The sequence below is a fragment of the Callithrix jacchus genome, chromosome 2 (genome assembly GCF_049354715.1).
Source record: "Callithrix jacchus isolate 240 chromosome 2, calJac240_pri, whole genome shotgun sequence".
Lineage (NCBI taxonomy): Eukaryota > Metazoa > Chordata > Mammalia > Primates > Cebidae > Callithrix > Callithrix jacchus.
The window spans coordinates 17,007,966-17,021,940 of NC_133503.1; the positions used below are offsets into that span (position 1 = coordinate 17,007,966).

Below are 13,975 nucleotides of genomic sequence, written 5' to 3' on the forward strand. Positions count from 1 at the left end.
TGGGACTACAGGTGTGTGCCACCATGCCCAGCTAATTTTTTGTATTTTTAGTAGAGATGGGGTTTCACTGTGTTGGCCAGGATGGTCTTAATCTCCTGACCTCATGATCTGCCCACCTCGGCCTCCCAAAGTACAGGGATTACAGGTGTGAGCCACCTCACCCAGCCTAATTTTTGTTTTCGTTTTTTTTTTTTGAGATGGAGTCTTGCTCTGTCGCCAGGCTGGAGTGCAGTGGTGTCATCTTGGCTCACTGCAACCTCTGCCTCCTGGGTTGGAGCAATTCATCTGTCTCAGCCTCTCGAGTAGCTGGGATTACAGGTTTGTGCCATCACGCCCAGCTAATTTTTGTATTTTTAGTAGAGATGAGGTGTTTTTTTTTTTTTTTTGAGACAGCGTCTTGCTCTGTTGCCAGGTGCCAGGCTGGAGTGCAGTGGCACAATCTCGGCTCACTGCCACCTCCACCTCCCAGGTTCAAGCAATTCTCCTGCCTCAGCCTCCCAAGTAGCTGGGACTACAGGCCATGCCACCACACCCAGCTGATTTTTGTTTGTTTGTTTGTTTTTGTTTTTTGAGGCGAGGTTTCGCTCTTGTTACCCAGGCTGGAGTGCAATGGCACGATCTTGGTTCACCGAAACCCCCGCCTCCTGGGTTCAGGCAATTCTCCTGCCTCAGCCTCCTGAGTAGCTGGGATTACAGGCACGCGCCACCATGCCCAGCTAATTTTTCTGTGGAAGTTTTGTATTTTTATTAGAGACGGGGTTTCACCATGTTGGCCAGGATGGTCTCAATCTCTTGACCTGGTGATCTGCCCACCTCAGCCTCCCAAAGTGCTGGGATTACAGGTTTGAGCCACCGTGCCCAGCAGAGATGAGGTTTTACCATGTTGGCCAAGCTGGTCTTGAACTCCTGACCTCAGGTGGTCCACCCACCTTGGCCTCCCAGGGTGCTGGGATTACAGGCATAAGCCACCACGACCAGCCAATTTTCATATTTTTAGTAGAGACCAAAGTGCTGAGATTATGGGTGTGAGCCACTGCACCTGGTCTCACTGGTTTCCATGTTGAATGTTCCTGAGTCCTGGGTACCACCATAAAATGTGGGACTCCTTCCTCGCTAGAAGTCATCACAGTATTAGTGGTTATAGCTTCCGTCGATGCACTCCTCTGCACTGGACACTTAGGTGCATTATCTCATTCAATTCATCATCTATTTGGCAAACACTGATCAAGCACCCGCTACTGTCAAGAACTGTTCTAGTGGAGGACAGAAAATAAACAGGGCTGGACACAGTGGCTCACACCTGTAATCCCAGCACTTTGGGAGGCCAAGGTGGGAGGATCACTTCCGCCCAGGAGTTTGAGATCAGCCTGGGCAACACAGTGAGACCCTGTCACTACAGAAAATAAACAAAATTATTTAGACGTTGTGGTGCATGCCTGTGGTCCTAGCTCCCCCTGGGGAGGCTGAGGTGGGAGGATTGCTTGAGTCCAGGAGTTTGAGGCTGCAGGGAGCCATGATGGTGCCATTGCACTCCAGCCTGGACAACAGAGCAAGACCTGTCTCAAAAGAAAGGAAGGAAAGGAGAGGGAAGGGAAGGGGAGGGGAGGGGAGGAGAGGGAAAAGGAGAAAAGAAAAGAAAAGGTCTGCTGCAATGAAAAACATACCTATGGCTAGGCACGGTGGCTCGCGCCTGTAACTCCAGCACTTTGGGAGGCCGAGGCGGGTGGATCCCAAGGTCAAGAGATCGAGACCATCCTGGTCAACATGGTGAAACCCCATCTCTACTAAAAATACAAAAAATTAGCTGGGCATGGTAGCATGTGCCTATAATCCCAGCTACTCAAAAAGGCTGAGGCAGGAGAATTGCCTGAACCCAGGAGGCGTAAGTTCTGGTGAGCAGAGATTGTGCCATTGCACTCCAGCCTGGGTAACAAGAGCAAAACTCCGTCTCAAAAAAAAAGAAAAGAAAAGAAAAACATACCTATGGCCAGGTGCGGTCGCTCACCCCTGTAATTTCAGCACTTTGGGAGGCCAAGGCAGGTGGATCACGAGGTCAGGAGTTAAAGAACATCCTCGCCAAGATAGTGAAAATTCGTCTCTACTAAAAATACAAAAAAATTAGCAGGGTGTGGTAGTGGGGGCCTGGAATCTCAGCTGCTCAGGAGGCTGAGCCAGAGAATTGCTTGAACCCAGGAGGCAGAGGTTGGAGTGAGCTGAGATTGCACCAATGCACTCCAGCCTGGGTGACAAAGCCAAACTCTGTCTTAAAAAAAAAAAAGAAAGGCCGGGCGTGGTGGCTCAAGCCTGTAATCCCAGCACTTTGGGAGGCCGAGGCGGGTGGATCACAAGGTCAACAGATCGAGACCATCCTGGTCAACATGGTGAAACCCCGTCTCTACTAAAAATTACAAAAAATTAGCTGGGCATGGTGGCACGTGCCTGTAATCCCAGCTACTCAGGAGGCTGAGGCAGGAGAATTGCCTGAACCCAGGGGGCGGAGGTTGCGGTGAGCCGAGATTGCGCCATTGCACTCCAGCCTGGGTAACAAGAGCGAAACTCCATCTCAAAAAAAAAAAAAAAAAAAAAGGAAAAAGAAAAACGTGTGACAGATTTTAGGGAAAAAGGAGGAATGGATCAGAGAGGACAGGAAAGAGAATTTCAGGAAAGACTTGTGAGGAGGATGCAACATTTGAGTTATGGCTGGAAACAGCAACAACCAGGAAAACAGCATTTTCCGCAGAGAAGGGACCCTCACAGTGCGTGGGCGAGACCTCGAGTGTTAGTTCCTCATCCTCCTGAGTAGCTGGGACTACAGGGACAGCCACCACGCCCAGCTAATTATTTGTATTTTAGTAGAGATGGGGTTTCACTGTGTTGCCCAGGCTAGTCTCGATCTCCTGAGCTCAGGCAATCCGCCCACCTCGGCCTCCCAAAGTGTTAGGATTATAGGCATGAGCCACCGCGCCCAGCCAACACTCTTTTTTTTGAGACAGGGTCTTGCTGTGTTGCCCAGACTGGTGTGGAGCCATACAATCAGGGCCCACTGAGGCTTTGCCTTCATTTTATTTATTTATTTATTTTGAGACAGAGTCTCACTCTGTCACCAGGCTGGAGTATAGTGGCATGATCTTGGCTCACTGCAACCTCCGTCTCCAGGGTTCAAGCCATTCTCCTGCCTCGGCCTCCCAAGTAGCCAGGATTACAGGAGCCTGCCACTACACCTAGCTAATTTTTTTTTTTTTGAGATGGAGTTTCGCTCTCGTTGCCCAGGCTGGAGTGCAATGGTACAATCTCGGCTCACCACAACCTCTGCCTCCTGGGTTCAAGCGATTCTCCTGCCTCAGCCTCTTGAGTAGCTGAAATTATAGGCATGCACCACCACGCCCAGCTAGTTTTGTATTTTTAGTAGAGACAGGGTTTCTCCATGTTGGTCAGGTTGATCTTGAACTCCCAACCTCAGGTTATCTGCCCATCTTGGCCTCCCAAAGTGCTGGATTACAGGCGTGAGCCAGAGACCTGTTTATACTAATAAGTGGATCAACCCTATGAGGTGGGAGGGAAAGGAGGCCTGGGGGGTATGAGATGAAACTTGATGTGCTAAGGTAAACAGCGCCCCCCCTCAAATATTCATGTCCACCTGGAACCTCAGAAAGTGGCCTCGTTTGCATTGGGGTCTTTGCAGATGTAATTAGTTAAGGCGAAATTATACTGGATTAAGAGGAGCCCTTAAATCCAGTATGACTGGTGTCCTTAGAGGACGAGGAGAGGACATATGGAGAGACAGTGGGGAGAAGGCCACCTGAAGACGGAGGAAGACTTTGGAGTGATGAGCTGCAGGCCGAAAGACTCCAAGGATTGCAGGGAACCACCCGAGCTAGGAAAAAGGTCGGTGCAGTGTCTCACACCTGTAATCCCAGCATTTTGGGAGGCTGAGGCAGGAAAGTCACTTGAGCCCAGGAGTTCAAGATCAGCCTGGGTAACACAGCAAGACTCCATCTCTATAGAAATAAATAAATAAATAATTCAAAGGAAAAGGCAAGGGAGGCTCCTTCCCTAGAACCTTTGAAGGGAGTATGATATACTATCATCTTTATTTCTAGTGTCTGGCTTCTGGAACTGTGAAAGAAGACATTTCTGCTGTATAAGCTACCCAGTTTGTGATACTTTGTTAGGCCAGCCCTAGAAAATGAATACATGGGCCAGGCGTGGTGGCTCACGTCTGTAATCCCAGCACTTTGGGAGGCAGGTGGATCATGAGGTCAGGCGATTGAGACCAGCCAGGCCAACACAGCAAAATGCCATCTCTACTAAAAATACAAAAGTTAGCTGGGCGTGGTGGCAGGTGCCTGTAGTCACAGATACTTGGGAGGCTGAGGCAAGAGAATCACTTGAACCCAGGAGTCGGAGGTTGCAGAGAGCCGAGATCACGCCACTGCACTCCAGCCTGGGTGACAGAGACTTCATCTCAAAAATAAAGAAAATGAATACACTTGTTTAGGGTCACCCAGAAGTCAGTTCCAGTATTCAAATCTAGTTTTTTTTCTTTCTTTATCTTAATTTTCTGCAGAGAGAAGTCTTGTTATGTTGCCCAAGCTGATCTCAAACTCCCGGGCTCAATCAATCCTCCTGCCTCGGCCTCCCAAAGTGCTAGGATTACAGGTGTGAGCCACTGTGCTTGGCCTCAAACCTAGTTCTTTGGATTCCAGAGAATGAACTTTCTTTCCCCACGGATTTTTTTTTTTTTTTTTTTAAGATGGGGTTTCACCATGATGGCCAGGCTGGTCTTGAACTCCTGACCTCAGGTGATCCACCCACCTCGACCTCCCAAAGTGCTAGGATTACAGGCGTGAGCTACCACGCCCGGCTTTTTTTTTTTTTTTTCAGAAGAGTCTGGAACTGCCGCCAGGCTGGTGGCATGATCTCAGCTCACTGCAACCTCTGCCTCCTGGGTTCAAGTGATTCTCCTGCCTAGGCTCCCGAGGAGCTGAGTTTATAGGCGCCCAACACACACCCAGCTAATTTGTTGTATTTTTTTTTTTTTTTTTTGAGACGGAGTTTCGCTCGTTACCCAGGCTGGAGTGCAATGGCGCGATCTCGGCTCACCGCAACCTCTGCCTCCTGGGTTCAGGCAATTCTCCTGCCTCAGCCTCCTGAGTAGCTGGGATTACAGGTACGCAGCACCGTGCCCAGCTAATTTTTTGTACTTTTAGTAGAGACGGGGTTTCACCATGTTGACCAGGCTGGTCTCGATCTTTTGACCTCGTGATCCACCCGCCTCGGCCTCCCAAAGTGCTGGGATTACAGGCTTGAGCCACCGCGCCCGGCCAATTTGTTTTATTTTTAGTAGAGACGGGTTTTTGCCTTGTTGGCCAGGCTGGTCTCGAATTCCTGACTGTGATTTGCCCACTTCGGCCTCCCAAAGTGCTGGGATTACAGGCGTGAATCCCAGGGATTTTTTTTTTTTTTTTTTTTAAAGAGTTTATCTCTGTCTCTGGAGTGCAATGGTGCCATCTTGGCTCACTGCAATCTCTGCCTCCTGGGTTCAAGCGATTCTCCTGCCTCAGCCTCCCGAGCAGCTGGGATTACAAGCGCTTGACATCACATCCAGATAATTTTTGTATTTTTAGTAGAGTCGGGGTATTATTATGTTGGCCAGATGGTCTCGATATCCTGACCTCGTGATCCGCCCACCTTGGTCTCCCAAAGTGCTGGGATTACAGGTGTGAGCCACCTAGCCTGGCCTAATTGTTGTATTTTTAGTAGAGACTGGGTTTCACCATGTTGGCCAGGCTGGTCTTGAACTTCTGACCTCAGATGATCCGCACACCTCGGCCTCCCAAAATGCTAGGATTACAGCGTGAGCTGCGCCCGGCCGGGTCTAATTATTTTGAAATGCAAACGCTTAAGTGTGAGGGCACATACATTCATATTTACTTAGCAAATATGTATTCAGTGTCTATTGCATTCCTGGGATAGTTCCAGGTATTGGGAAATCCTGTCCCTGCTTACAATTTATTAGTTTATTAGGGGGAGGACCAAAAATAAAAAAAGATACCGTCGTCAGATGGTGCAAAAAGCTACAGAGAAACACAGACGATGAGGCAAGTGCCGGGGCGTGTGTGAAAATGGAGAAGAGGCGACGCTATTCCAGACGGGGTGCTCAGAGAGGGTCTGACCTGTGGCTTTTGCATATGGCAGGGAGTGGGAAAGGCAAATGCAAAAGCCTGGAGGGGGCCGTGCTGGGCCGGCAGCGGGAGGCCGGGTGGCTGGAAAGGAGCGTGCAGAGGGCAGAGTGGTCTAAGAACGAGCTCAGAGAAAAGGCGGGGGTCCCTAGAGCCCTTCCTGGCACCCCTGCGTTCCAGCAGCTCCCCGGGCGGAGCCACATCTAACATGGCGGCCACCTGGGGCCCATCTGCGGGCGAGCGGAAGTGCGTGAGGCGGGCGCCGGAAGTGACGGGACCCGGTCTTGCCGGGGTCTCGGTTGAGCTGCGGACGCGCCGGCTTGCAGCATCCCTAGCCGGGCAGGTGGGAGGCCTCGGAGTTGCGGCTCCCGAGGCCGCTGCTCGGCCCCGCCAGCGACATGGCCAGCTCCGGAGAGGTACTGTCCGCGCCTCTCTCCGCACTGCTTCTACCTCGGTGGCCTCGGTCTCCCTGGGTTCATCCCTCCCGACCTGGGTTTCCTTGCATCCTTTCCATCCCGACCCCTACCCGTCCCGTCCTTCCCATCCGGACCCTGGCCCTTGCTCCTGCTCCCGCATCCTGTCCCCCAGACGCCTGCCCTGCCTCGGAAGGCACAAGCTGTCTTTCCCTTCGCTCGTCTTTCCTGATCGGCAGAGTTGCCCCCGCCTCTCCGTCCCCTGAGTGTCCAGGCTCCTCCGAGACCCCTTCCCCAGTGCCCCCGTTCCTTGGCTGGTCCCCTACAGCCCTGGGACATACCCCTCCGTGCCCACGTCCCACTTCATCTTCTATCTCTGGATGCTCAGTTTCAGCCCAGCCCACTTCTCCGTGGAGCTTGCCTGCTGAATGACGTGGGGGGGTGGGTGATGGACGAAAAGCCATTTCACCTGGGGTACTTACGGCGTACCCTGGAATTCTTTCCCAACACTCCACAAATCTGGGTCCGATGGAGAAGCTCGCTGCGTCCCTGTAATGTGGTGAAAAGTATTGTCTCTGTAGACAGGGGTGTAGTAGGTACTCTAGACTGATTAGTGGCTTCCCGTTGATGCTTCCTGCCTATCTGTATGGGCACCTGGGTTGGTATCTGTCATCTTTCAGGACTCAGACCGTTGGGTGCACTTCGCAGATTTAGGAGCTTGCCTGGGTTCTAGGGAGCAGGAGTGAGAGATTCAACTGTCTTCCTCAAAGTGATGGAGCAGGGGTCTGTGGAAATGGCTGGGGGTCGCTGTGCTGACTGCCCCTCTTAATTTGAAGTGGTCTTGGCCTAGAAATGACCCCAGTGGCTTCTTGATTGACAAGGAACGGTGTGTGGCCCAACTGCAGATTGATGATAAGATTGAAATGCAAGTTCCAGCTCCAGAGGAGGAGTTCTGGGGTAGCATGGCTGTGTGAGCAGATTCCAGTTAGTTGTGTGTGCTTGGGGTCAGGGAAGAAAGGGGGTCCTGGTACTTTGATCTTACAGAGTTCCAGCTCAAAGGCCCCTCTTTTTTTTTTTGAGATGGGGTCTCACTCTATTCCCCAGGCTAGAGTGCAATGGCTGGATCTTAGCTCACTGCAACGTCTGCCTCATGAGTTCCAGCGATTCTCCTGGCTCCGCCTCCCAAGTAGCTGGGATTACAGGAGCCGACCACCACTCCCAGTAATTTTTTGTATATATATATATATTTTTTGAGGCAGAGTCTCGCACTGTTGCCTGGGCTGGAGTGCATGGTGCAATCTTGGCTCACTGCACTTTCCACCTCCTGGGTTCAAGCGATTCTCCTGCCTCAGCCTCCTGAGTAGCTGGTGGTGCCTGCCACCATGCCTGGCTAATTTTTTTGTATCTTTAGTAGAGATGGGATTTCACTCTGTTGGCCAGGCTGGTCTCCAACTCCTGACCTCATGATCCACCCACCTCAACCTCCCAAAGTGCTAGGACTGCAGGCATTAGCCATTGCACCCTGCCAATGTTTTGTATTTTTAGCAGAGATGGGCTTTCACTATGTTGGCCAGGCTGGTCTTGAACTCCTGACCTCAGGTGATCTGCCTGCCTTGGCCTTCCAAAGTGCTGGGATTACAGGTGTGAGCTACTGTGCCCCAGCCAGGCTCTGCTTTTTTTTTTTTTTTAATAGCACTTCACATGGTTCAGTACTTGTTTTTCTCAGGTATTAAAAATGCTCCCAGCAGGGCATGGTGGCTCACGCCTGTAACCCCAGCACTTTGGGAGGCCAAGGTAGACTGATTGCTTGAGTCCAGGAATTTGAGACCAGTGTGGGCAACATGGAAACCCTGTCTCTACAAAAAAAAAAAACATGAAAATTAGCTGAGGGTGGTGGCTCATGCCTATAATCCCAGCACTTTGGGAGGCTGAGGCTGGTGAATCACCAGGTCAGGAGATTGAGACCATCCTGGCGAACATGGTAAAACCCCGTCTCTACTAAAAAATCAAAAAATTAAAATAAAAAATTAGGTGGTCATGGTGGCAGACACATGTAGTCCCAGCTACTCAGGAGGCTGAGGCAGAAGAATTGCTTGAACCTGGGAGGCAGAGATTGCAGTGAGCCTAAGTCATGCCACTGCACTCCAGCATAGCAACAGAGCAAGACTCTGTCTCAAAACAAAACAAGATCCCATTTCTACAAAAATTACAAAATTAGCCTGGTGTAGGGACCTGCACCTGTAGTTCCATCTACTTGGGAGGCTGAGGCAGGAAGATCACTTGAGCCCAGGAGGCCGTGGCTGCAATGAGCTATGATTGTACTGCATTCCTGCTTGGGAGATAGAGTGAAACCCTGTCTCAAACAAAAAAGTTAAATAAAAAATGCTCCTTGTTCTGAAGGCATTCCTGGAGTAGTGGGGAAACCATTACAGCTCGTCCGACGAGGCTGGGAGTGGAGGCCTGGTCAGCTGTGGGGGGCGGTGAGTTAAGTTTGCCTGGAGAGTACTGCAAGGGCTTCCCTGAGAAAGGAGCTTTTGAGCTGAAGCATGAGAGTGTCGCAGTTTCCCTTGCTGGGTGGCATGTCTGGTCAAGGGGACAGCTTGTGCATAGGCTGGTGGTATCAGTGCTGTGTCTCAGGAGACAGCTTAGGAAACGCCAGGTAGATAAGCAAAGTCATAAGAAGAAGGACAATGGAGAAATAGTAAAGACGTTAAGAAACGTCTGGCGCGGAGGCCGGGCTCGGTGGCTCCTGTCTGTAATCCCAGCACTTTGGGAGGCCGAGGCGGGTGGATCACAAGGTCAGAGATTGAGACCATCCTGGTCAACAAGGTGAAACCCCATCTCTACTAAAAATACAAAAAAAATTAGCTGGGCATGGTGGCGTGCCTGTAGTCCCAGCTACTCGGGAGGCTGAGGCAGGAGAATTGCTTAAACCCAGGAGGCGGAGGTTGCGGTGAGCCGAGATCGTGCCATTTCACTCCAGTCTGGGTAACAACAGTGAAACTCCATCTCAAAAAAAAAAGAAATGGCTGGCTCGGTAGCTCCCGCCTATAATCCCAGCACTTTGGAAGGCTGAGGCCAGAGGATTGCTGGAGTCCAGGAGTTCAAGACCAATGTGGGCAGCATAGCAAGATCCTGTCTCTACTATAACAAAACATACTTTGAGAGGCCAAGGCAGGAGGGTCTCTTATCCAGGAGTTTGAGATCAGCCTGGGCAGCATAGGGAAACCCTGTCTCTACAAAAAAAACAAATTAACTGGATGAGGTGGCATGCACCTGTAGTCCCAGCTACTCAGGAGGCTGAGGTGGGAGGATCTCTTCAGCCTGGGAGTTTGAGGCTTCAGTGAGCCATGATTGTGCCACTGCACTCCAGCCTGGGAGGCAGAGTGAGAGACACTGTCTCAACAACCACAACCATGAGGCCTGGGGCAGTAGCTCACACCTGTAATCCCAGCACTTTGGGAGACTGAGGCGGGTGGATCAGGAGGTCAGATTGAGACCATCCTGGCTAACATAGTGAAACCCCGTCTCTACTAAAAATACAAAAAAATTAGCTGGGTGTGGTAGCACATGCCTGTATTCCCAGCTACTCAGGAGGCTGAGGCAGGAGAATCGCTTGAACCTGGGGGCGGAGGTTGCAATGGGCTGATTGCACCACTGCATGCCAGCCTGGGTGACAGAGTGAGACTCCATCTCAAAAAGAAAAAAAATAAAGACCACGGTGGCTCACGTCCGTAATCTCAGCACTTTGGGAGGCTGGGACGGGCGAATCACGAGGTCAGGAGTTCAAGATCGTCTGGCCAATATGGTGAAACCCTGTCACCACTAAAAATACAAAAAATTAGCCGGGCATGGTGGTGCATGCCTGTAGTCCCAACTACTTGGGAGACCGAGGCAGAAGAATCACTTGAACTCGGAGGTGGAGGTTGCAGTGAGCTGAGATCATGTCACTGCACTCCAGCCGGGGTGACAGAGCGAGACTCTGTCTCAAAAATAAAAATCAACCACCACCACAACAAAAACCATCACATTGACTGGGCATAGTAGCTTGTGCCTGTAGCTTCAGCTACTTGGAAAGTTGAGGTAGGAGGATGGCTTGAGCCCAGGAGTTGGAGGCTGCAGTGAGCTATGATCGCACCACTGCAGTCTGGCCCATGCAACAGAGCAAGACCTTGTCTCTAAAAAAATAAAAATAAATGACAAAAAACTTTATTAGTGTAGTAGGTGCTGTTTGTTCTTTGTAAGGACTTGTATAGTTTCATTATCTATTTATTTATTTATTTGAAATGGAGTCTTGCTCTGTCACCCAGACTGGAGTGCAGTGGCATGAGCTCAGCTCACTGCAACCTCCACCTCCGCATTCAAGTGATTCTTCTGCCTTGGCCTCCTGAGTAGCTGGGACTACAGGCACGCACCACCACGACTGCCTAATTTTCTGTATTTTTAGTAAAGATGGGGTTTCAGTGTGTTGGCCAGGCTGGTTTCAATATCTTTTTTTTTTTTTTGAGACAGAGTTTTGCTGTTGTTACCCAGGCTGGAGTGCAATGGCATGATCTCCGCTCACCGCAACCTCTGTCTCCAGGGTTCAAGCAATTCTGCCTCAGCCTCCTGAGTAGCTGGGATTACAGGCACGCACCACCATGCCCAGCTAATTTTTGTATTTTTAGTAGAGATGGGGTTTCACCTTGTTGACCAGGATGGTCTCGATCTCGACCTCGTGATCCACCCGCCTCGGCCTCCCAAAGTGCTGGGATCATAGGCGTGAGCCACCGTACCCGGCCTGGTTTCAATATCTTGACCTCTGGCGTGATTCACCAGCCTCCGCTTCTGAAAGTGCTGGGATTACAGGCATGAGCTACTGTATCCAGCCAGTTCCGTTATCAATGGTGGCTTCTCTGTTTTTTTTGTTTTCCTTTTTTTTAAGACGGGGTTTCACCATGTTGGTCAGGCTGGTCTTGAACTCCCGAGCTCAGGTGATCCACCCACCTTGGCCTCCAAAGTGCTTGGATTACGGGCATGAGCCACTATGGCTGGCCGATTTCTCTGGTTTTATTTACCCTAATGACAGTGGTAAAATGAGCGTCTGTCATGGTTCCAAAGACTTTATGTGTCATAACTCATTTAGCCAGCACAGCACCCCGTGAGGTGAAGACACTCTTGATGTACTCAGAAAGTTTCTTGATAGAATTTCCCTACCCAAGGGTTTGCAAGAACGTAGCTTGACATTTGGGACAGAGGGGTGGATAGTAGCTTTCCCCCGTGGAGAACGCTGGGGAGTGGTCCTATCATTGAGTCTAACCTCATGCCAGACTTGACTGGAGGCCTTTAGCAGGAAAAGTCTCTTTTAAGCACATAATGATGGCCGGGCACCATGGTTCACGCCTGTAATCCCAGCACTTTGGGAGGCCAAGGCAGGTGGATCACCTGAGGTCAGGTGGAGTTCAAGACTAGCCTGACAAACATGGTGAAACCCCGTCTCTACTAAAAATACAAAAATTAGTTGGGTGTGGTGGCAGGCACCTGTAATCCCAGCTACTCCGGGGGCTGAGGCAGAATTGCTTGATCCTGGGAAGTAGAGATTGCGGTGTGCCAAGGTCGTGCCATTGCACTCCAGCCTGGGCAACAACAGCAAAACTCTGTCTCAAAAAAACAAAATAAAAACCCACATAATCTTTTTTTCTAATCTTTGATTTTTGAAGAGAGATCATGGCTTACAGCTCTAAAAGGGGGTTTTGAAGGATTTCATGAATTCTTTGCTGTGTGGTTGAGTTTTTTTTTTTTTTTTTTTTTGAGACAGAGTCTCGTTCCATCGTCAAGTGCCAGGCTGGAGTGCAGTGGCACGATCTCGGCTCACTGCAACCTCTGCCTCCCGGGTTCAGGCAATTCTCCTGCCTCAGCCTCCTGAGTAGCTGGGACAACAGGGGTGCGCCACTACGCCCAGCTAATTTTTGTATTTTTAGTAGATATGGGGTTTCACCATGTTGGCCAGGATGGTCTCGATCTCTTGACGTCGTGATCCGCCCGCCTCAGCCTCCCAAAGTGCTGGGATTACAGGTGTGAGCCACCGTGCTCAGCGGAGATTTTTAGTGAAAGCACCTTCTTTCCCAGGGATAAGGGCTTCCCTTTGTTTCTCTCCTTAGCTGCAGGCTAGGCTGGCAGCCATCCTTGGGGATCCTGTGGGAATTTGGTGTCTCCCTTATTTTCAGGACATATCCAATGATGATGATGACATGCACCCTGCAGCAGCTGGGATGGCGGATGGGGTCCACCTCCTGGGGTTCTCCGATGAGATCCTCCTTCACATCCTGAGCCATGTCCCCAGCACAGACCTGATTCTGAACGTCCGGCAGACATGCCGGAAGCTCGCAGCCCTGTGCCTTGACAAGAGCCTCATCCACACCGTGCTGCTGCAAAAGGACTATCAGGTGAGCAGGGGTGGGGGCAGGAGATCAGAAACCACCTAGAGTGGCTGGGCGGTGGCTCACGCCTATCATCCCAGTGCTTTGAGAGGCCAAGGCGGGCGGATCATGAGGTCAAGAGATTGAGACCAGCCTGGCCAACATGGTGAAACCCTGTCTCTACTAAAAATACAAAAAATTAGCCAGATGTGGTGGTGCAAGCCTGTAGTCCCAGCTACTTGGGAGGCTGAGGCAGGAGAATTGCTCGAACCTGGAAAATGGAAGTTGCAATTAGCCAGGATCAGCGATACAGCAAGACTCCATCTCAAAAAAAAAAAAAAGAAAAAAGAAACAACCTAGACCTTGGCGTTTGAGGACTGGGCACAGCCTGGCAGTGGAACCCTGTGTGCTGATGGAAAGCCGGGAGGTGCTCCAAGTCCTGACTGGAGCTGTCTTCAGGATGCATTGAGGAGCAGAAGCAAGGGGCAGAGAAGTGTGGGTGGTGTGCCACCTGGGGAGGAGGGTGCAGATGTATATGGACCTGGTTCTGGGAGAGAACCCAGGGCCTTGGGAGTGGGAGACAGGGGTAGGAGACTTGCTTTCTGGCAGCTCCTAGGAGTGGAGAGTTGTTGGACATTTCTTGTAAATTTAAATGTGCAGCTCTCGGCAGGGTGCTCACGCCTGTAATCCTAGCACTTTGGGAGGCCGAGGCAGGTGGATCACAATGTCAGTTCAAGGCCAGTCTGGCCAACATAACTAAAAATACAAAAATTTGCCAGGTGTAGTGGTGTGTGCCTATAATCTCAGCTATTCAGGAGGCTGAGGCAGGAGAATCATGTGAACATGGGAGGCGGAGGTTGCAGTGAGCCGAGATCACACCATTGCACTCCAGCCTGGGCAACAGTGTGAGACTCCATCTCAAAAAAAGAAAAAAAAAAAAAAAAAGAAAATGTATAGTTCTCCAGTGGTGCAGTGGGAGGGC

The 13,975-nt window shown here is 50.7% G+C and overlaps 1 protein-coding gene across 4 annotated transcripts in view; it reads left to right on the forward strand.

Annotated features, from left to right (window-relative positions):
• Positions 1-6,455: 6,455 nt before the first annotated feature.
• FBXL18 (F-box and leucine rich repeat protein 18) overlaps positions 6,456-13,975 on the forward strand; it is a 34,183-nt gene continuing 26,663 nt past the window's right edge. For all 4 annotated transcript variants that reach the window (XM_078358128.1, XM_035292004.3, XM_035292003.3 and 1 more), the window contains exons 1-2: positions 6,456-6,598; positions 12,802-13,020. Coding sequence is in view for 2 of the 4 variants with exons in the window: in XM_035292004.3 (XP_035147895.1) it covers positions 6,581-6,598; positions 12,802-13,020 (237 nt within the window). In the remaining 2 variants the exon portion in view is untranslated. The remainder of the gene's footprint in view (positions 6,599-12,801; positions 13,021-13,975) is intronic.